Source organism: Vicia villosa, linkage group LG1 (assembly GCF_029867415.1).
Source record: "Vicia villosa cultivar HV-30 ecotype Madison, WI linkage group LG1, Vvil1.0, whole genome shotgun sequence".
In the NCBI taxonomy this organism is placed as follows: domain Eukaryota; kingdom Viridiplantae; phylum Streptophyta; class Magnoliopsida; order Fabales; family Fabaceae; genus Vicia; species Vicia villosa.
In genome coordinates, this window is record NC_081180.1 from 103,683,474 (window position 1) to 103,706,220 (window position 22,747).

The following is a 22,747-nucleotide window of genomic DNA, read 5'->3' on the forward strand; positions in this document are numbered from 1 at the left end:
AAGAATTGAATAGAGATTATTCTCTATGGTCTAAATTGGTAATATATTCTTCTCATTTCTTGCATGTGTTGATTATTTACTTGACAATTTCGTGTTGATTAAGATTTAATATTCTATTCTATTCATTTTCGTTCAAGTATCTTTAGTTAACTTACCTAGTAATTTGAATGCAAATAGGAAGATAAAATAATAGTTGATTTGGTAAACAAATATGGGCCTAAAATATGGTCTACTATAGCGCAACATTTACCTTGGTTATCCTCGATGGTGAAGTAGGAGAAATTGGTGGTGGCGGCGGTCACCTTTTTCTTCGGCTCATGCACTTGCGAGTTGCAAAATCATCATTCGATTTAGAGGTCATATAGAAATGTTAGTGCTCTAGGATCTCCACATTATATTTCTTGCATAGTCTTGTGATTAAGCCAGGAAAAGCAAGACCATGCTTTTGTTGTGAATTCAAGATATCATAGATTTTGTTGAATCACCTTAGAAATGTCCACCTATTTTTCATTTAGAATGTACTTTATAAGTTGTTTGGTGTAGAGAGTCGCAAATGAAGTATGAATTTTTGCAATAATGTTGTGGAGAATGAAGTGCATCCAAATTTGGGGCTGGATAGATATGTCATCTCTCTTGAAGCGGATGGGATTCCCTTCACGCCCCACGATCACTCTATTCTGGCTTGTCTTTTCCTCTATGCTTTGATTTATTTGGATACATCCATAACATGATCACTTACAAAAAATTACAACCACTACGCCAAATAAGCTATTTAATAGCGTTTTTTTTTTTTTATTTTTGATAGCACTTAAAAGCGCTATTAACCGCGCCGCTATTGTAAACAATTTTTTTTTAATAGCACTTCTAAAACGCTATTAAAGTGCCCGTTTATAATAGCGTTTTTTCTAAAGTGCTATTGAAGTGTGCATTTTGTGTGTGTTTTAATGTGATTTTGATAGCACTTTCAAACTAAGTGCTATTAAAAAACACATATTTGATAGCGTTTTCATTGAAAGTGCTAATATATGACTCATGTTTGATAGCACTTTAGAATAAAGCGCTAATATAAGACTCATTTTTTATAGCACTTTAAAAAAAAGTGCTAATATATGACTCATGTTTGATAGCACTTTCAAAGAAAGTGCTAATATATGATAATTTTTTTTTTGCAATGATTCTATTGGTGTGCAAATATAAAAAAACCACATTCAACTCAATACCATATAATGTTGCTTTTAAGTTGCTGAAATACCAAATAACATTTTAAATCAAATCCTCTTGTTTACAAATATCATAACATATATAGAAGGTATTAATGTACTTAAAAATAAGAGGACATTTGCATAGCCAAACTTATAGATGCATGCATCCAATCTAAGAGTACTTTAATCCAAATCCCAAAATAACAAGTCGTATTCTCTAAATAAAACACCTAAAAAATAAGAAACGACAACAAAGCAACACCAAGTAATTCTCCTATTCTTCATGAAACCAAAAGCGCTGAATCCATGAGTACTAATCATTTAGCTAGGCAAAATAACCGCTTCTTGTTTTCCTGTATCATAGAAGAAATATTGATTATGTATTGTACAATAAAAACCAATTCAAGATATATAAAATAATCAAACATTTAATGTGGGTCTAACTAGAATGTGGAAACTGAAAACAAAATACTATTACGTAAAATTGATAATTAAGGGAGTAGATTAACACTTTAATATGAAATTGACTTTTGCTTTCATGAACCAGACACTCAACTTAATATATACAATATACAAAGTGCTCCTAAATTTTTGTCAACCAAATTAAACTAATTAAATTTCAAGTTACTCACATTAATATTAAAGAAAATGTTGATTGCATGAACTCATTTTAGATGCTTTTAATGACTATATTTGCTTTCATGAACCAGGCACCCACAAATGATAAAACACCAAACTAAGGTAAACCAAACCACTCACATATGATAAAATTCCAAAACAAAGTCACAATACAAGTCAATTTTCCGTATTTTCCAATTTCAAAGTTTCAATTGGAGACCAATAAAGAACACTCAATAAACCAAAAGACCACTATAATTATTTATATGACAACTCTAATCCAACTGAAAAAACGAAATTGAACATCTAAATCAAAACATTTGAACTCTAAATCCATGAACAATATTTGCTTTGTTTATCAAATATCAGGTCGAGGAAGAACTTACCGAAAACATCATCCACCATATAGGTAGCCCAATCCTCCTTGATCTCGGTTAACTTATCATGAGAGTAGGTGCGGCATTTGTGGTCAGAAAAGTACTTCAAATATTAAAACATCAACAATTAATTGTGTTAGAATTAAATTACATTAATTTATAAAATAATAATAATAATAATTAAAATCACATACATTTGCAGGGATCATAATTTCATTTTCCATGATGACCTCTTTCATAAATCGCATTACAAAATATCCACAATCAATGCTATTAATTTGTCGGGGACACTGCAAAAAAACATTTGCATACATTAATTTTACTCTACATAATTGTTTAAAAACAACATTAATTTTGACTTACCTTTATTTTTTGCCATGAGATTTTCTTTGACTTTGACACTTTAGGCACTTTAGAATTACTATTAGCACGATAAATTTGCAAAGCGCTAGCAAAATGAAGTTAACTTCACATGAGTAATTATTATAAATAATAATACATATACAAATGTTAAATTAAAAGAATCTATACTCACTTCTCAAACTTTGTTTTTAAATTTTGATGTTTTGTTAGCTCACCATTCAATGGATCCATGTAATATATCACCTCAGTATCGGGATTGATGACAAGCAACACCCAATGTTTCCTGCACCCAACATTTAATTATTGCATTAAAAATTCAGATTCCATAGAGTTTGTTCTCTTTAATTTAATAACTTTTTGAATAGAAATCTCACCCTAGATTGCAAGGTGCAAGAATCATCTTATCCTTGAACTCCTCATCTTTCAAGAGTATTTTTGCTATAGCATTTCCTAGATTATCCTCCCGTGATACATGTGGGGAAATGAAGGAGAACTTATTTATTAATCCATTTGGACTAATAAACTTGTCATACAAATATCTAGAAATGAACGACAACAATTGATATTAATATATGTCAACAATGTAAATAACATTAATATTAATATATTTGTCAGATTGGATAACATTTGTAATAATAGAGGTACCTGGCAAATACAGTGATAATAGATGCACCTAACCAATTGTGATCAAGAATCTCTTTTATACTCTCTACACGTAGCTGCTCTAAAAACTCCTCACCAAATATACTTTCCTCCATTTTTATTTCAATTAACGATCCAACCCTCATCATCTTTTTCACATACATATCAAGGAATGGTAAATTTGCAAGACCAGTTGAACCACCAACTCTAGGAGACTCTTCAATTTTGAACCTTTTGTTGCTTTTGTTAGGTGATGAAACTGAATATTCAACATTGCGTTGAATATTCTTACCTTTGATTTGGGATTGATCAGGAATCTAAAAAGTTGTATTAATTAAGGTTAGTGATCAAATAATAAAACAAGTAACAATCAAGCAAGTTGATAATAAGTAACTTACCTTTTCACATTCAGCAGCAAATTCAAGAAGTTTCATTGGCCATGGCACAATTGTTCCTATTGCATGACCAACCAGGGATACATCTCCACCATCAACAGATATAGGCAATGAAGCATTTGGCACAATAGCAACTTCAATATTAACCTTAACATACCCAGGTGGTAATGTCATGCCGTGCACCGTGTTACCTTTGGTGTTATATAGTTTGCCACGAGCAACCAAACAACGAATCGGGGATGATAAATATATATTAACAGGAAAGAGACCCTAAACCAATAAGGTATGTAAAAACATTAATATCGTTATTAAAAAAATATGGAATTTGAAAGCTAATAAAGAAACAACTTACCTCAGGAATGTTGCCAAATGATCCAGGGTTACAAGAACCTTTATCACTAGGTTGTTGACTCTCTGCTATTTTTTCAGGTTGTTGCCTTTCTGCCACTTTTTCAGGTTGTTGCCTTTCTGCCACTTTTTCAGACTGTTGGAACTTCTCTAACACTTGTTGAGGTTGCTGCCTCTCTTCCACAGGTTTGATTTGTTGCCTCTCTAGCTTTTCTCTATCCAACTTATCTCTCTCCAGCTTCTCTCTCTCTCTAGCACCTCCAATCTACTTTTGAGTGTGTTGCAAAAGCCATACAATTTTTGAAAGTCCATTTGTGTGGGGCGACTTTGGCGTGGTAATACGTCCTTAGAAGAAACCCCAAAACCATAACTCCTAACACGCCCAGGGTAGTTTGGGAGATTTAGAGCCTCAAATAATATATCTGTAGGACCAAGGTCTTGTTTCTCTTCTTCAGTTAGAGCTTCTGTTAACTTCTCCTGACATTGATAAGTATGAAAGAAACAACCAAAGTTTAGGATATGAAAAGAATAATTGAAAATAATATTGAAAAGACTTCAATGAATCATTATAATAATTGAAAATAATATTGAAGGAAACAACCAAAGTTTACTCAACTGCCACAAGAACACAGAATCATCATGTGATTTTATAAGTTCAGCCAATGAAATTGATCAACATATATAGTGGCTAAAATGTTAACATTCGACTTACACATTGATCCACAACTCTTTGAACATTCTCATTATCAATCACCCCGTTCTTGTTGACGCGGGCAGCCTTCCACACTTGACTACGACTTATCTCATCAACTTCCGGCTCTTCTATCTGTATATACATTTTGACAAATTAACATAGAAATTAAAAAAAAAGTATAATATTATACAATACATTTATACACATACTTACCATATCGGCTTCAAGACGAGCACACCCTAAACGTGACTTTCTATAGGGATGTTGAGGATTTAACGCTCTTTCTCGATTCTCCTTACTAACTTTCTGCATTAATTATAAAAAAATGTACCAAGTGATAAAAGTATACAGGTATGGATCCTTACAAAAGATAAAAGCATAGCTATGGATGACGGTGCAGATGTTGTAGAAAAACATTGTTGAAAAAGGAATGTGTCTGCTTGTTACTATCATATTTTCTTAAATGCTGTAACATTATGATGAAAGACTCTGCATTCTTTAAAGGCTTTGCTTGTTACAATAATTTTGTTCCATTCTGTTTCTCCCATCATTAGATATCCAAACAAAATTATTGTTATTCTTCATTATAGCAATGAATTTATAGGTCAACTACTAGATTAATACTAGCATCTTCAATATATAATCTTTTGAAGTAATGAATGTTCATATAGTACTGACTACGGAGCATTTTGACTCTCTCTGCAGTTTAGTTTTTAGAAAAAATAGGGGTAACCCGGTGCAACTGAGCTCCTGTAATAGTGTGATCCATAGAAGACCAAAATCCATTCTAAATCTCTTATAAACAATCTTACCATATAATTGAGATTTTAAATAATTATATATAGGGTCTTGCTAACTTGTGTGATTCAAGTATTCATGTCAAAACTAAGAGAAGGTCAAAAATATGGTCCTGCAAGCACTGTATAAAGTTGTTCCATGCTCAAACTTTATTTTCTTTTCATTTGTATTCTCTGACCTTAATAAAGGGCATGGTTGACATTTTCATACGTGATGATGATATAGTGACTGACATTCAAATGTACAACACTTACATTAACACACATGCATGATCACTCACTCACTTCAAGATAGAAAGTGAAACCAAAAAATATATTGTCATTTTTCAATACAGACACATCCCATCACTTCAAGATAGAAAGTTTTACTTATAAAATGTGTTGTTCTATTTTCAAAAGAAACTGGTGATAGGCAGTGATATGAAGGATATAGACATGTGTATGCGTGTGTAACTTAGAGTCATGGGAACTGTTAATATACTCCCGTTTGCTTTTTAGAATAAGTAAATTAGTATCCTATGAAAGTGTTTAGTATACAAGTTAATACGTGGCATAGCATATGGGTTTTGTTTCACGTTTGGTGCATGCTAGAAGTAGAACAAAGAAGGACACACGTTGAGAATGGGCTTCATTTTAATGTTAGTTCTACTTAAAATGATGGAACTAAATAAAACAGATAGAACATGCTGTTCAGATTCATTTTAGACTCGTACTTTGTTGGTTATAGGTCTATAATTCAATTCTTCGGATATATTATAAAATTATACGATGAGGTAAAACTATAATTATGCAAAACTTTAAGGATCCATAACCAAGTGATAAAAGTATTACCTGAAACTTTTCAGACATACGTTGCGCTGCAAATTTATCCCAATCCTCTTGTTTTATACAATAAGAATATTTGGCCGGGCGATGTTTAACAAAACCACCCTTACTATCTCTTAGATATGACCTTGCCATTTTTGTTCTAAATGCCCTGTGCAACTTTCCAGCTTCTCTGTATACAAAAGCACGATGTTCCTCTCCAATTACAAAAGCTTTCTGCAAACAATTCAATTTATTAAAACATAGTTCAGTTTATTAAAACAATTCAACTTATTAGCTTGAGTCAGTGTATTACTTCAATTTCATCCCAAATGTTTTGTTTATAAACCCCTACAACCTCTTTATTTCTTTTCGCACTCCAATTGTCCAAGCTTATGGGAACTAACCGACGAACTGTGACACCAATGAAACTAGCAAACATCTTGCTATTATGCTTGATTGGTTGACCTCTTGCATTCCATTTAACCTATAAAAAAACAAAATTAAAGTGCAAATAAAGAATCAACATTCTTGATAATGTTTATTTGAAGGATTATTCACAAGACTAGCTCCTAACTATCAACATTTTTTCAATTGCTATTTTAATAGCACTTTTTTAAAAGTGCTATTAAATTAGGCGATACAAAAAATCAATTTTGTTGTAGTGAACCTTTTTTCTTATCCATGATGTTTCAACATGAATGATAAAAACTATAGTGTTATATTTGTAAAAGGCCTCGCCTAGGGCGATGTCCTTGGACCACCCTGAAGAGGCAACGATAGAAGGTCGTCTGAAGAGAGGTATCGCCTTGTCCCGTAGTCTTCCCACGCCCCTACGTGGGAAACATGAAATAAGACGTTTCTCAGATAGAGAGAAAGTTAAGGTCATTAATTGACTCATGACTCCCTTGAAAATAGGGATTCAACTGTCCATTTTTAACTAAGTGGGCAGTGGCCCTTTTCGAGGAAACCCTAGATCCTAGATAACTTTATAAATACATCTCCTCTCAAAGGAGAAAAGGGAGACCCCAAATAACATATATTTTACACACCCTTAAAAGCACAATGTTACCTACATTATTAACACACGATCGTCGGTGACCATATGATTGCTATCAAGAATCACAGGTCATCAACAGAGCTTCTCACCTCACGTTAGCAGGTCTCTTAAATAATGTCAAAACACCATCGCACATGGCTTCTTTTCACTATGGGTAAGCCCCCACCACCAAATCGTGTTATAAACCTATTGAGGCCTCTGAGTCTCTATGCTCTTGTAGGCACTACAAGAAAAGCATGTTTTAGATGCAATTTTTTTGCGTCGGCCCCGACTCCGACGCTATTAGCGTTTCCTTAACGTCTCACATAACCGACGCTAACTAAGAAAACAAGCAATTGTTTTATTTTTTTAATATCTTTACTCTAGCGTCGGCTTTAACCGACGCTACGGCTGAACCACAAAAATTTCATTTCCCTCCACCAATTTCGTTTGCCTCCTTTACAATTATTGTTTAATAAAAAAGTTTAATTTTTACTCTAGCGACGGTTTTGGACGACGCTACTCTTGATGCGAAATTATTTCATTTCCCTCCATCAATTTCGTTTGCCTCCTTTTCATATATTGATTTAAATAATTATATAATCATTTATGTTTCATATTAGCGACGGTTTTGGCCGACGCTATTGTTGGTGCGAAATTATTTCATTTTTCCCACCACTTTTGTTTTTTTTATTGTTTTAAATAATTTTTATTTATTTATTATTATGTATAAATTAATAAAACAAACAAAAATACATATTAAGAAAAAAATTTGATTTTGAAAATAAAATTTAAACATAATAAACTAAAACTAAAATTATATGTTGAATCAAGATTTCAAAAACAAATCAATATTATAAATTTATAAAATAAAAGTAGAAGTTATATCTAATTCAAATTTAATTTATAAAATAAAAGTAGATTTTATAACTAAAATTTAATTTAGGGTTAATAGGCATTTACACCCCTGTAATGTTAGCGAATTTTGCTTTACCCCCCTCCGTTGCCAAAAGCAGGTTTTGGCAACGATTTTTTTGAAAAAACCGTTGCCAAAACCTGCCTTTGGCAACCGAGGGGGAAAAAGCAAAATTCGCTAACATTACAGGGGTGTAAATACCTATTAACCCTTTAATTTATAAAATAAATTTTTAAAATTAAAATAATAAAATCAAAATTTTATTAAACTCAAATATATATTAATATTATATACTAAATAAAATTGCAATTGAAATTTTTTTTAAAAAAAACCATTCTAAACAAAAAGCCATCGTTTTACTTCATTCCAAGCAGAAACCCTAAACAGCAATCCCTTCTCAAATAACAATCCTTTCCATCGCTTCATTCACGTTTCTTCATTCCATTCACTGTCAGATTCTCATCGTTTCTTCTCATCGTTTCTTCTTCATTCCATATTTCATCGCTTTCAGTTCCTTGTTTCAGGTGTTTGAAGGTGAAGGTGACCGGAGCCGTAACGACATGACCGAAGTCGTGACGACGTAATTCCTTTTTCTCAAGTAAGCTCTAGTTTCTTCTTTCCCTTAGTTCTTTTTTTCGATTTGTTATTTCAGTGAATAAGGTTCATCAGTTTTGATTTGTTAGTTCAATTAGTTGTTTCGAATCAATTCTTCTTAAGGTTTGATTAAATTCGTTTTTTTGATTTGTAGTGAAATCCTGTTAAATTCTCTCCCTTAAATTGTTTTCAATTAGCTTTGATTTGTAGTTAATTCGTTGTTTAGTTGTTCAATTAGTTTATTTTTTGGAAAATTGTTAATAGTAATATCCTTAATCTTGTACTGTGAATGAGCAGCAGCTACTGGATGTATCAAACATTGTATATGGCATGCTAGCAATGAGGTACCAGGCCTTAGGATAGGATTATAACCCCAGCTTCTCTTCAAAAGTTTTTCTTTACTCTTTAAAATGGTAGAGTTTAGAAATCGTACAACATTAACAATCTGATACTGAAAATCTTTGCCAACCACTAAGTTCATGGAAGAGGTTGAACCTTGCCTACTTGTCGAGCTGCAATGTGTTGATATGTTTGACTGGCCTTTTATAGAGTATAGTTTGTTCTAATTTGATAGGCAGGTCTTCGGTGGGTCTGAAATTGGTTGTATTATTGACTTGTTGGTTAAGATTACCAGTTCCTTTTAGTACAGGTCTTTAGGTAGGCTTTACCCGTAATTTACATATTAGCTAGAATTATTCGATGAGAATTTGTACTTAGCCTATTTGGGGAACAAGTTGCCATACTATATAGAATTTCTACAGTATCAAATAGCATCTTGTGGATGTTTGTTTATTAGTGTGAATTACAAAATGTAGTTTGTTTTAAACTCGTCTAGTGTAATTGGACGAATTTCCGCTGGTGATGGTGATGTTGATGACCTTGTGGGTGAAGGTGGATTAGACTGGTGAAGAAACTTGTAAAGAGGAATAGAGGCTAATTACAAACATTTGTCCCGATTTTTAATCAAAATTAATTTTGCCTTCAAAATTTTAAATTAAACCTTTTGGTTAGCAACTGTTAAGCTAGGATTTGAATTTTGGGTGGTGAATGGGTCATAAATTTTCCTAACAAATTTGGTATTTGTGATTGACCGTGATAAACCAGGAATTATTTGTGATTTGGTGTAGTAGTTACTTCATATACCTTTTTGCATATTACATATGGTTAACACAATCGTACAAATTCGTCACACTAGATTACTACATTTTCAGTTTTCACTTGTGTGTTCTTAAGATATGTATGTGTAGAATATTGCATTTAGTTTTAATTTTAGAATTGTTAGATGTTAGAATTCCATATGCAACTCTGGTGTTACAAACTTGCAACTTAATCTAAAGTTTCAAGTTAATTTTAGGAAATTAATTAACTGAAATAGCAGAAACTAAAGGTCCATAGACTCCTCTTGTCGGTATTTCGGTGGTTCCTTTTCCAGCCCAGTAGAATTGAATCCTCAAAGTATTCTGCGTGACGGTTGCGTTAAATTTCTTCACAATTGGCTTTTCGGTACCACCAGCTTCTCGTTCGATATCGAAGTCTCTCAACACCAATGTGTCCTTAATTACATGACATAACAATACATTCCATCTAAATCAACGCGTGGTTCAATAAAAGTCGATTATTTTTCATCTGGAACACGTAAAGTAACAGTTACCTGGATGTAGACGTCGAATATCCGCTTCCCGAGACGGTTAAACGACATATCATTGATGAAAATAATCTCTGCAAAGTGAAGCTTGACAGTGTAGTTTCCATTTATCATGCATAGGCCATAGTATGTTAGAGAAAGAGGCGAAACACGAGCTGTTGTGTAGAGTTTCGAGTTGACCATAGAGGCATTAAGAAGTTTAGAAGTATTGGTCACAGTGTAGGGATCAGAATCAATATCGTTGTCCATGAAGCTCCCTGTGCTGCTAAGAGCCCAACCGTTAGTGATAAATAACATTGAAGCGCCTTTTCGTTCTATGTCTGCTTCATATATACTACCACTAACATTTGCTTCACTACCACCGCAATTAATGCGCATGGATTAATGACCTGTTAACAAAATTTGAATCACTATTCATAGCAGCATATCAGATTTAAGAATATTTTGTAATTTGTATGGTCACACACTTACGAGGGTATCCGTTGAGCACGGGAAGTTCTTTTTTAGGCATGAATGAATGTTACTTCTGCAATACAAAATGAAGATTAAGAATGAAGATTAAGGTCATACAAATCCAACACCACCATCTTTGCACCCTCCATCAAAGACTAGGAAAAATCCAACACCGCCACCTTCGCAGCCTGCATCAACGACTCATACAAACCAAACACCACCACTAGTTCAGACAAACCCAACACCGCCACCTATTGATCAGCCTCAACCATCAATCCCGACTTCCGAGGAATTCAGATTCATTCCTACCCCAGGATATACTCATCATGTTTTGCAAAGTCCTCCCCATCACACCTCAGAAGAGGACGTTCAAGAAGAGGGGGACCAAGCACTTTCTAATGAGGAACAACAAGAACAAGATGATGGGCAGAGACCGAAGATCTATATTATGGAAGATACTAATGCGTAAGCACACTTTATGTTCTATTTTGTACATTGACATAATAGAATCTGAATGTTTTTGAATTAGTAGAGAGTATAAGCTCTAATATGATTAGGGGTAGTTTAGCAACATTACAGTTATGTAGTTTAGCAAGATCAGGGGTAGCAACATTACAGTTAGTGTATCCAAATTAAAAAGGAAAGTTTAAGGTAATGGGATTCAAACATTACAGAACTGAAACATGAATACCTCTTTGTTGGTGTTATGTTCTAATCTCTCAGTTCATGAATGCTTACTGTCAGTTTAATATAGCCTTTTTTCAGAATGCTTACTGTCAGTTTAATATAGCCTCTTTTCAGAACATTTACATTGATGTTGTTGGTGCTTTGTGAGGTGAAGAAATGTCTAAAATTGACGTGAATGGATTGCTTTGCGTGTTACATATGTGTTTTAATTAACAAACATTTTGCCTTTGCCTCATAGGTTAAGTCCAGGCAACCTTGTTGCCGAAATGTGCTGAAAAGTTATAGTAAAGCTTTACCGGGTTACTTTTTATAATTATAGTGAGCTTAAACGCGATGAAAGACAAATCGAGAGAAAGGAATGGTTCAACACGTTTAAAGTAAGACATGTAATTTCTTTTTTAGTATTCTGATTATAATGTATATTGTTGAGTTTCATTTATTTTTTGTATATCTTGTCAGTCGCTTGTAAGCTGGGACCGTTGCGATGATGCTAAAATGGAAGGCTTGTTTCATCAAAGGTGTGCTGCACGACTGCGCGATATATTGCAAAAGGCTAAAGATCAGGCGCACAAGCCGCCTTGGATGGGTGTAGATACATGGGCGTTTCTTCTTGCAAAGTGGGAGACAAAAGAGTTCAAGGATGTCTCCAAACAAAATAAGATTAATCGATCATCAAGCAGAGGTGGGGCAGTCCATACGTCTGGTCGTATAGCTCACCATGATGTTGCACTTGAATTGGTATGTATTATATTTGTTATTGAAATGCTTTAATATAATTATATTCAATATACATTGTGACCGTATATATTATCTTTAATTATAGGCTAAAAAACTCAAGCGACCCGCACATCCGGATGAGCTCTTCATTGCCACCCACAAAAAGAAGAATGTGGAGTGGGTTGACGAGCGTGCAGCGAAAACACATGTAAGTTGTTAGTTTCATTTTCGTTTTGAAGTTGCTGAATTTGTGACTAGGAAGAAAATACATTATGAAGTTGCATGAGATCTGTTAGTTTCATTTTCATTTTGAAGTTGCTGAATTTGTGACTAGGAAGAAAATACATTATGAAAAACTATTATTATATTAAGTCAACAAAAATTAAATTAACTATACGTTAGTTACTTTTGTTTATTAAGTCGTCCAATGGAAGTAATAATAGATGCAATGCCATAATCTGCATTTTTGGAAAAACATCAACAGCAGCTCTAAAAATCATCTATCAGACTGTGTCATTATGATCTCTGGGTGTATGATTCCCGTGTTCATGATATTAGGATCAAACTGTGTCATTTTCTGCCATGGCTCCTTTCTTTAGTGGTGGTAAAATAAGTGCTTTGAATTAACTCACATAAGCTACTTTTATAAGAAAAGATTAAAAAATCTAAATTGTTCTGAGATATTTTCATTAGCTATTTTGAAGAATTTATAAAATAAAATTGTTCTTCCAAACAGTGTCACAAAAATTGTGGGAGTAGATAAGCTCTAATAAGCCCATTCAAACATGCCCGTAATGTGTTATGTATTGTGCTTATGTTGAAATATGACAATGCATCTACATTAAACTCATAATGTAATACTATTAGCAGTAGTTGATAGAGTTGTTGGCTTAAAAAAATAACATCAAAATAGCATTAGTTTGTCATGTAAATTTACTAATGAATAATTACATTCTTTAATAAGATAAAGATGTATGATGCGAGCTAGGTTGAGTGACCTTTTGAGGATTCCTTGATGTTTTTATTACACAGTCCTAAACTGGTTGCTGCTAAGAGTTCAAAAGTTTGACAAGTAATTAATTTTCAACTTTCTGTAAATTTACATGCTGTTGTACTCAGTAAGTTAGATAACTGATTTGTCAAATTATCTAACTGTTATTCAGAAAAGGCAGTCTGAATCCCTTTTGGTGCGTTGCCCAAATGGCTTAGGTGTGGCTTTTAGTGCCTTTAATTACCATGATTTGCATTCTTATAACTTTTCTTACTGACTGTTTTAGTTAAGTATATTTATCTATTCATGCTTCATTAATGCTTTTGTGCAATAGTTGTTTTCTTGCATTGCTCGGGCGTTTTTCTATGGTTATGAAAACTATATGTATGAATGGTTTTAGTCCTGAGGTTACAACAGTTATTAATCTTTTACAAATACAGATTCCACATTTAAGGCCTACAGAGATACTGTACTAGTAACAAATGATGATGGTTACTAACTATCTCTTGTACGCAATGTGGTTGGATATATTTGCACAGAAATGCTAAGAAAACGAACTATCATTCTTTATCTTTGCACAACAAACTTGGTTTCTCATCTTTTGTGCAATTCAATAAATCTGTAGTAAGTTTGAAATCTTGTGGAGCTGCTAAGTTTGATATCTTTGTATGATTCTTGTTATATTTTTACTTTCTAGGAGATTAAATATTTCTAATTTCAAATTAGCTTTGAATTGCAAACATGTTCGTCGAATAGTAATCATGAAACAATTAGTTGCAACTTTCAACTACCGTTATTTGTATTTTTTGTTGTTGCAGTAAAAAATTCTCATAGAGCTGCACAATTATCTTTGACACATCATTTGTACATGAAACATCATTTGTAAAAAAATTCTCATAGAACATCATTTGTATTTTTAGTTAAAGTGTTATAATTATGGCACATTATCTTTGACACATTCATCTTATGTTGTACAGGAAACATACGTGAGTAATGTTACACAAGCCACACAAAGTGGTGATGATGTGCATGGATCAACAAGAATACAAATGTGGAAAGAAGTTGTCGGAGGTAAAACAAGGGGGCAGTGTTATGAGGCTGCACAATTGGCGCGCAACGTAAGATATGGAGTGAGCTTCTTGACACAGGTGTCAATTACAAACCCCAATAGAGAGGCAGATAACCAAGCCATTGAGGCTGCCAGAGCTGAAACTGCTGCAGCACGTGAGAAGCTGCACGAGTTAATGCGCGAACAGGTGAATTGGCAAAACAATTTGAAGATCTTAGGAAAATGTTTGATATGTTTCAGTCTCGTCAGGCGGGTCGACCTTCTACTTCAAGTGAACATTCTCATTATGATTATTCGATACTTTTACTACTCCTTTGACTTGCATTTCTTTCATAGTTTATACTGGTTTGAATACTTTTTTTAGTAAGCATACTGATTTGAGTGTAATTATGACTGCATATTTGGTATTATGACTGCATATTTGGTATTATTTATGGGGGTTATTAGCAAGTGGGGATTCATGAATAGTTTCTGTTTGATTTTAGTAAGCATATTGTTATGAGTGTAATAATGTTTTCTGTTTGCTGTTTTCACATTGTACCCATAGAAAGTGACTAGGATTTACATAGAGATTTAAATTTCCTTTCCATTTATACCTTTTATGAGGAATTACCTCAGAAAAAGAAAGGCTGAAAAAAATGGTGAAGAGAAACAACACACTAACTCTGGAACAAGTTTTTGAAGGCTTTAAAAGTCTTAAATTCAGTAACACAAAATGTATAAATTTTACATGTAAACATTGTCACTTAGTTAGAGTAATCTGATAAATGTATAAATTATACATTGTTTTATTTTAATGTTGCAGGAGGAAGAGGATGATGAGGAAGATGTTGCTGCTGATGGTCATTATCAGGATCAATAGAGTTGATTTATGTCTAGATTGTGTTATGATTTTCTTATGTCTAGTTTGACTTATAAGTATACTTATTTTGGTACACCTTGGCATGTATAAGTAAACTCGTATGAGTATAAGATTGTGTTATAAGTAATGTTGAATAGGCTGTTATATTTTGGTACACCTTTGCTTATATTTATGAACATATATTTATCAACAGGATGTATTGTTCTTTATGTTTTTGTTAACGTGTTTATGCTAGAGATTAAAGTGTGTCGTCATTTAGTGCACATTGAATGGCTGAATTGTATGTTGAAACAAGTGAAATTAGTTTGTAAACTGTTGTCATATTGATAGAATTGGTTTACAGGAAAAATTGATTTGACTTCTTTTTATGTTGATATGGATTTTAGATTACAATTTATTACTTTTATTTCAAAACGATTAAATTATATTATTGTATCCTATTTTATAATTTATAGGTGCAATCAAAATTAGTTTGACATATTTTATAATATTCAGGTGTAACCAAAATTGATTAGACAAAAAAAACATATTTTTGCAAAAATTGGATGGAAAAAAAAATAAAAGCGTCGGCTTCAGCCGACGCTACTATTAAAACGTAGAACCTCAAATTGGCAATTATCCTATCATAAAGAAACACGTGGCATCATGTTGCGACGCCACGGGGCCGACGCTATAGACAACATGTAATGTTGATAAAAGGGGACACCCAACCATATGGCGCCACGTGGCATATATTAGCGATGGTTAGGGCCAACGCTAAAGTTGTGAGTATAGGCATATGGACAACGAGTAGTGACCACTTAGCGTTACTTATAGCCGACGCTAACGTAGCGTCGGCCTCACGCTACTATTAGCTTCGAGGTGTTTAGCGACGATCCCGGCCCTAACGCTAAGCCGACGCTAACAGCTATTAACGTCGGTTTTAAGGATGTTAGCGACGGCTTGTGACCGACGCTAAGGTGTTGTTTTCTTGTAGTGAGGGGAACATGCACACCAGTATTTTTTGACCAGTAGAGTGGCGCCCACCATAGAACTTTGGTAAAACTAACCTGGGTCATACTCCTAATACAACTCTCTCCATCTTCCCTCTAAAGATGGCCGACAAAAGCAAAATCTACAACACAAACACCATTGTCGGAGGCTTCACTGGTGGAGGTAAATCTATATCTTTATGGAGGAAGTATGCAAGGCAAGTATTTGCGATAAATGCAATATATATCCCATGCCTTCCCTAGAAGCTCTCAAGGGAAAACAAGGGTCAATATCATCTCCTCCCTTGGACTCGACCTACAAGATGAAGGTGTGGTATCTGAATTGGAAGTGTAAAGTGCTAGTTATGTACATTATAATCTATTGTTGCGAAATAATTAAATAATGATATCTTTCAAGCGTAATATTTTTTACAAATCGATGTAATTTAAATAAATACTCAAAAAAACATATTCTTCAGCACAATAATAACAAAATAAAAAATAGCAAGGATACTAAATTTATAATATAAAAAATTTCTTTTAAAGTGAGAGAATAAAAATAAGAGGATTTAGTTTAGTAAAACATTCTATTTTATAAGTAATGAATATACAAAATATTTTTTAGTAACACTAAAGAATAACAGATACATAAAGATGGAAAACACACTTCAAACAACACTTCATAAAGTAAAGTTATATTGAAATTACTTTTAAAGAAGGTAAAACTATATATAACAGATACATAAATAAAACTAAGAAAGTGATATGAATAAGATACATAATTTGTAGCTCAAACTAATAAATTTTGCTACACATCCTTTTATCACTCGTAACCATTTTTTCTCTTCTTCTCTCACGATACCAATGTAACATTGATTTCTTTCCTTTTCTGTTTGTGTGTTGTCTTTCTCTCTCCTATATTGATTTGATGTTGTTGTGTTAGAGATTAAAAAATCTCTTTTAACCACATATCAAATGGACGTGACCCAATTAAAAAAATTCATATAAAAATCTCTTTCTTTTTTCTTTTATTCTTATCCTTTTTTTAATAAATGATGGGTCTCACTTTAAGAGTGTGACCACCCTATTTCCCTTACAAATTAAGTGGGAAGCAGATGTTCCACCACACCCATCTTCTTTATACAATGAATCATATTTGTCACAGGAAAAATTTTTGTCATCATATTTGAACCATTTTCCTCAATATGAATCTTCTTAAGTGAAAATAACTTCATCTTTAATGCATCTCGTATCCAATGATATTGCGCCTCTTTGTGTTTTGACCTGGAATGAAACGTCGGGTTCTTACAAATATGAGTTGCATTCGGTCTATCATAGAACAACATGAACTTCTCTTGTTCAATACCCAACTTGTAACACCCTGTAAACCCCACGACAAATATGTTGCATAATCATAGTAAAATCATGCATATCAAGACGGCGTCACATGTATTTCAACATTACAACAACTACAAACTTCATCATGTTCATAACACACATTTGAATATCATGTTTCATATGCACATTGAAGTCGCCAGCTGAAGCAACTAGAAAACTCATCGAAACAATAACAGTGAAGTCTGTAACAGCCCGAGCCTTCGGCGTTCCCGACACTGTCACCTCACGATCTTCTCTACCCCCCTCACTAGTAGAGTTTTTGCCTTTCGTGGGAATCGAACCCTGTACCCTGGGGTTCAAGTACATGTTCATTCCATTCCCACTACCAATTGAGCTAGCTCAATTGGTAGTGGGAATGGAATGAACATGTACTTGAACCCCAGGGTACAGGGTTCGATTCCCACGAAAGGCAAAAACTCTACTAGTGAGGGGGGTAGAGAAGATCGTGAGGTGACAGTGTCGGGAACGCCGAAGGCTCGGGCTGTTACATAAAAAGGCGCCTTTTTAATGTAACACCCCGATATCCGCTGCACGCATCAACCGTGTCGGCCAACCGAGCATGTTACCGGCTTAATCAATAATCCCCCCTAGGTCCGCTTATCGGCTGCCCAGGAAATATTGTTTTTGCCTCCCGCAGGAATCGAACCATGTACCTAGGGGTTAAGTACATATTCATAGCAATTCCTGCTACCAATTTGTAACGCCCCAGACTGCTTTTAGGATGATCGACTGACCCCATAAACCAACACGGGTCTTTTCAGCATGCTTTGACCTCACTCGCATGCTTTCCGGGAAACTTCCCAGAAGGTCACCCATCCCAATACTACTCCAAGTCAAGCACGCTTAACTGTGGAGTTCTTACGGAACGGGCTCCCGAAAAGAAGATGCATCTTGTTGGTATAGGTAGTACCTATCAATCCTTATAAGCTTTCCTTCAACCATGCAGTCCCATACCTGCACGGCTTTAGGATCCCTCTCATTCCGATGTGGCGACCACCCTAGCCCTAATTGGCCCTAGGTGTTCCATGCGGTGCAACCACCCCTCGCCTTCTTCGGCCTCGGGTGTTACATGCCCACCAGCTTCCGCATGGTTCGTCCTCGAACCACATCGTACTGGGAGAGGTCTGGCTCTGATACCATTTGTAACGCCCCAGACTGCTTTTAGGATGATCGACTGACCCCATAAACCAACACGGGTCTTTTCAGCATGCTTTGACCTCACTCGCATGCTTTCCGGGAAACTTCCCAGAAGGTCACCCATCCCAATACTACTCCAAGTCAAGCACGCTTAACTGTGGAGTTCTTACGGAACGGGCTCCCGAAAAGAAGATGCATCTTGTTGGTATAGGTAGTACCTATCAATCCTTATAAGCTTTCCTTCAACCATGCAGTCCCATACCTGCACGGCTTTAGGATCCCTCTCATTCCGATGTGGCGACCACCCTAGCCCTAATTGGCCCTAGGTGTTCCATGCGGTGCAACCACCCCTCGCCTTCTTCGGCCTCGGGTGTTACAAAGTCGCCATCGAACACATATTTATCCTACGCTAAGGAATGGACAATGTCGAAGAAAACCAAACAAAACAAGAACAAGTATCGGAGAACGGGTAAGGGAGTCGGTTGCGCAAGGGGAAGGTATTAGCACCCCTCACGTCTGTGGTACTCCCCATTATCCACTTTTGTTTGTTTCTAATCTAAGGGTGTGTGTGTATCATGCTATGTGCTAAGGGAAACATGCAATGGAAGGATAAACAGATAACATAAAACATGCAAATAGTAGGCAGACAAGATAAAAGAAAAAGTCGAACAAAATAACAGAAAAGAAAAGTTCACTCGCTAGGGCGTTCGTACCCTTTGCCTACGTACCTCCAACGTGCAATGGAGAAATCTGAGCGCCGTAGTTCGGCTCAAAATTTTTTGTTTCTATCTCAATTCGTGTCTCCAAGAGAAACGGAACCGAGCACCCTAAGGGAGCATGCAAACAAGGAGCATCACAAAGATCCTAGCAAACATGGAATGTGAACAGGCATCACAAATAAGAACATGTGAACATGTGAACATGCATCGCAAACAGAAAATAGACATATAACAGGCATACACGAATGTGAGTGTGTGAATAGGCATCACAAGTGATAACATGAACAGGCATCACAAACAACATGTAACAGGCATACATGTGCAAGTGTGTGAACAAGCATCACAAATATATCATGATATCATACGAACATGCATCATAGATAAGAAGATAGTGAACAAGCATCACAAAGATATCATACTAACAGGCATAACAGATACAAAGATAGTGAACAAGCATCACAACCATAAGGCATACAATCGATCTCCACTCAAAAATCAAACAAACTACCGAAGTAGTAATCAAAGCAAATGCATAATAATGCCACACAAACGAGCTCGGCTCGTAAAGCAAACACCTACGAGGCGCAGGCCAAGTAGTAGAAAAGAGGTCCCGCCATAGCCAAGGGGAGCGTATCACCCGATTCAACCAAGCATTGGACCAAGCGAATAAGGAGATCAGACCATAGACAAGAGGAGCGAGTCCCTCTCAGCAACCAAGCCGTCACACTGTAGGAAATAGGGGTCCCTTGCAGCAGTATCATGTTACTGAGTCAAGAAAGGATTTGGGGGGAACCGGTGCGTGCGTATACCGAGCATCAACGTCGGTCAACGTGAGCTATAGAAAGTGTTGAGTTTGGCTACTAAACCCTTCTCGCTTGCCATGTACAGGTCTTTTGACTCGATGATCTTTGGCACATGTTCAGAGCTCGGAACTTGCAAAAAGTGAGCATAAGAACGACCTAGGGACTGAAAGTTGCGGGGGTTGATTACTAACTCTTTCTGCTTGCCTTCTCGAGGACTTACAATGGCCTTTGTTAGGACTTCCTGCAAGCACAAACATAAACACACCAACAAAAAAAGAGCCTCTTTCGAGGGCTTGGCCAGATGAATGCCTACCCTACTTCTCATGTTAAGAATGATGTTGCATGCCTACCATACTTCTCATGGCATCATATGGTGCGCGAAAGAGTAAAAGGGACAAGGAGACAATACCGAACGGATAGCAAATCCGCAATGAGCTAGCAAGCATAAGTATAGAAGTCCGGAATACTTCGCGTAAGCCATCATCAAGCAAAGCAAGTCAGAAAGCGTCGTTGTGAAAATAAATCACAAGCGACATATGGTACACGTCGAGCATAACCATATAAATAACCTGCAAGAGAAACACAATACAGACATCGCAAGGATATACATCTCAATGAATGAGAGATCAGATGAATCGCATCGGGAATAAGTTCATGCCCCATAAATAAAGTGGAACACGACGCAAATCAATCGCACCAGAAGCGAATTCATGTCCCATAAATAAAGTGGAACACGAAGCAAGTCGAATCGCAATCGAAGGCTTTCTCATGGTACCTTGCTCATCTTAACAACCAAATCAGTAATAACAAGGAGGCATGCACCCGCCATAGAAAATAATAGAAATTAAATTCTAAGTAAATTCTAAAACAAAATCTAACAAGGCTAATATTTTTCATGACATTTTCATGTAAGAGTTAGAACAAAACTATGTAGCAAAATATCAAATTCTAACAACAAAAATATTATATTTTTTTTATCATGCAGAAATTTAAAAAAAAAATTGTTTTTATACATTTTTATTACCTAAAAGAAATAGGAAACAAGCTAGTTAAAAAAACTAAATCTAATGTGAGAGATTAAGCACACAAGGAGGTGAAAGCCTGAAATCAAGTGGTGCAGGCAGTAACATGCGCAAGGCCCAGGGAGGCAAGCGCAAACAGATGGTTTTTTGTTTCAATTATCACTTCAAGCAAAACAAAAGTGGTGTACGATTGGGCTTAGAGGGAGGTTTGGCTAGCATTTTGGCCCAAGGCCCCATGTATGATCCAGATTCTTTATGTTATATAATTCACTAATCTTAACCCAATCATTAATTAGATTAAACTCGCATGATTATCAAAATAAGCTCAAATTAATCCCTACCTTATCACTTAATCATCATCACGTTAATAGGAAATTAGAAAAGGAATTAGGTTTATGTTGAAAGTGACGATTAAGCTTGCATCTTCTTCCTCTCAACACTCGGTGAAACGACGCTGCGGAGAACCTCACTTCCCCGATGAAACGGCGCCTCATGACTCAACCTTAACTCTCCTCTCAGTTTCGATTCACACTCTCTCCGCTCCCAATCTCCGATTCAAAACTCCGATCGGTTCTCCCTTCTCTCATATCTATCCGATCTTGTTACCTCAGAAATCAATGGGATAACAACAATAATCTGAACGATGTTCTGATGCTTGCAATAACGATGATGATAAAGGTTGAGCAAAGCTTGAAGGTTCGTAAAGTTGCGATTGGCGAAGTTGTGTGGATGAATCGTGGGATCGAGCAGTGGAGAACTTCAACCTCAGGTAACTTCTTAGATTTCCATTCTTCTTCTCCTTCTTTCTACCGTTTCTGTGTACTGATGCTTGCGATGATGATGTCGTTGTTGCGTGTCGTAGCGGAGTGATGGTGATTGTGTTGTAGAATTATTGATGAAAAGTGTTGAATTGTTATGCTTGAAGAAGGATTGTGGTGGTGATGATGAAGATTGCAGAGAATCGAATTATGTGAATTCTTCAAGGTTGAAGGATGATAGGTGATGAGTCGAGAGCACAAGAGAGAGAGTTCGTGAGTCGGTTTAAGATTGAAACATGGTGAAGATTCTAAAGAACGAAGAGAGGTGAAGATTTGAGAGTAATCGAGAGCGAGGAAAAGTTTGTTACATTCTGTTACAGGTTCTGTTACTCTTTTTTTCTTATCTTTTTGTGTGATGATTGATGATGATGAAGATGATGAAGAGTTTTTGCAAAATTTTGATGAGTTCTTGGAGATTGAAGATGAAGAGTGGGTTGAAGGTGACGAAGGTTGATGATTGAAGAGGTTCTGAGATGATGAAGATTGAATGGGAATTGAGAGAGAGAGAGAGAGAGAGAGAGAGAGAGAGAGAGAGAGAGAGAGAGAGAGAGAGAGAGAGAGAGAGAGAGAGAGAGAGAGAGTTCAGAGAGTTTGTTACATTTTCGGTTAGAGGTTTTTTCCTTCTCTTACCATTTTTTCCCTCGATATTTTTTTGTTATATGTTGT

The 22,747-nt window shown here is 35.5% G+C and overlaps 4 protein-coding genes across 5 annotated transcripts; 1 reads left to right on the plus strand and 3 right to left on the minus strand.

Moving 5' to 3' along the window:
• Positions 1-1,319: 1,319 nt before the first annotated feature.
• Positions 1,320-4,146, minus strand: LOC131613748 (uncharacterized). The gene is made up of 9 exons (XM_058885395.1): positions 3,950-4,146; positions 3,601-3,867; positions 3,206-3,519; positions 2,935-3,099; positions 2,733-2,843; positions 2,561-2,645; positions 2,392-2,487; positions 2,207-2,300; positions 1,320-1,555 (listed from the first exon to the last, which is right to left on the minus strand). Exons 2-9 carry the CDS (start codon positions 3,769-3,771, stop codon positions 1,524-1,526), a joined length of 1,068 nt encoding a protein of 355 aa, XP_058741378.1. The 5' UTR covers positions 3,772-3,867; positions 3,950-4,146; the 3' UTR covers positions 1,320-1,523.
• On the minus strand, positions 4,146-6,723 carry LOC131613756 (uncharacterized). The gene is made up of 5 exons (XM_058885401.1): positions 6,557-6,723; positions 6,268-6,477; positions 4,853-4,945; positions 4,658-4,771; positions 4,146-4,422 (listed from the first exon to the last, which is right to left on the minus strand). The coding sequence occupies exons 1-5, from the start codon at positions 6,680-6,682 to the stop codon at positions 4,150-4,152; spliced, it is 816 nt and encodes a 271-aa protein (XP_058741384.1). The 5' UTR covers positions 6,683-6,723; the 3' UTR covers positions 4,146-4,149.
• A 1,854-nt stretch (positions 6,724-8,577) lies between these two features.
• LOC131613759 (uncharacterized) lies at positions 8,578-15,347 on the plus strand. Of its 2 annotated transcripts, XM_058885406.1 has the most exons (6): positions 8,578-8,793; positions 11,813-11,951; positions 12,034-12,312; positions 12,398-12,499; positions 14,260-14,538; positions 15,157-15,347. In XM_058885406.1, exons 3-6 carry the CDS (start codon positions 12,070-12,072, stop codon positions 15,211-15,213), a joined length of 681 nt encoding a protein of 226 aa, XP_058741389.1. In that variant the 5' UTR covers positions 8,578-8,793; positions 11,813-11,951; positions 12,034-12,069; the 3' UTR covers positions 15,214-15,347. The 2 variants fall into 2 exon arrangements, with proteins under 2 accessions (XP_058741389.1, XP_058741387.1); XM_058885404.1 differs by lacking the exon at positions 15,157-15,347 and having other exon boundaries at positions 14,260-14,800.
• LOC131650574 (probable LRR receptor-like serine/threonine-protein kinase At1g07650) lies at positions 10,148-10,825 on the minus strand. The gene is made up of 2 exons (XM_058920281.1): positions 10,441-10,825; positions 10,148-10,342 (listed from the first exon to the last, which is right to left on the minus strand). The coding sequence occupies exons 1-2, from the start codon at positions 10,810-10,812 to the stop codon at positions 10,148-10,150; spliced, it is 567 nt and encodes a 188-aa protein (XP_058776264.1). The 5' UTR covers positions 10,813-10,825.
• Positions 15,348-22,747: the final 7,400 nt, after the last annotated feature.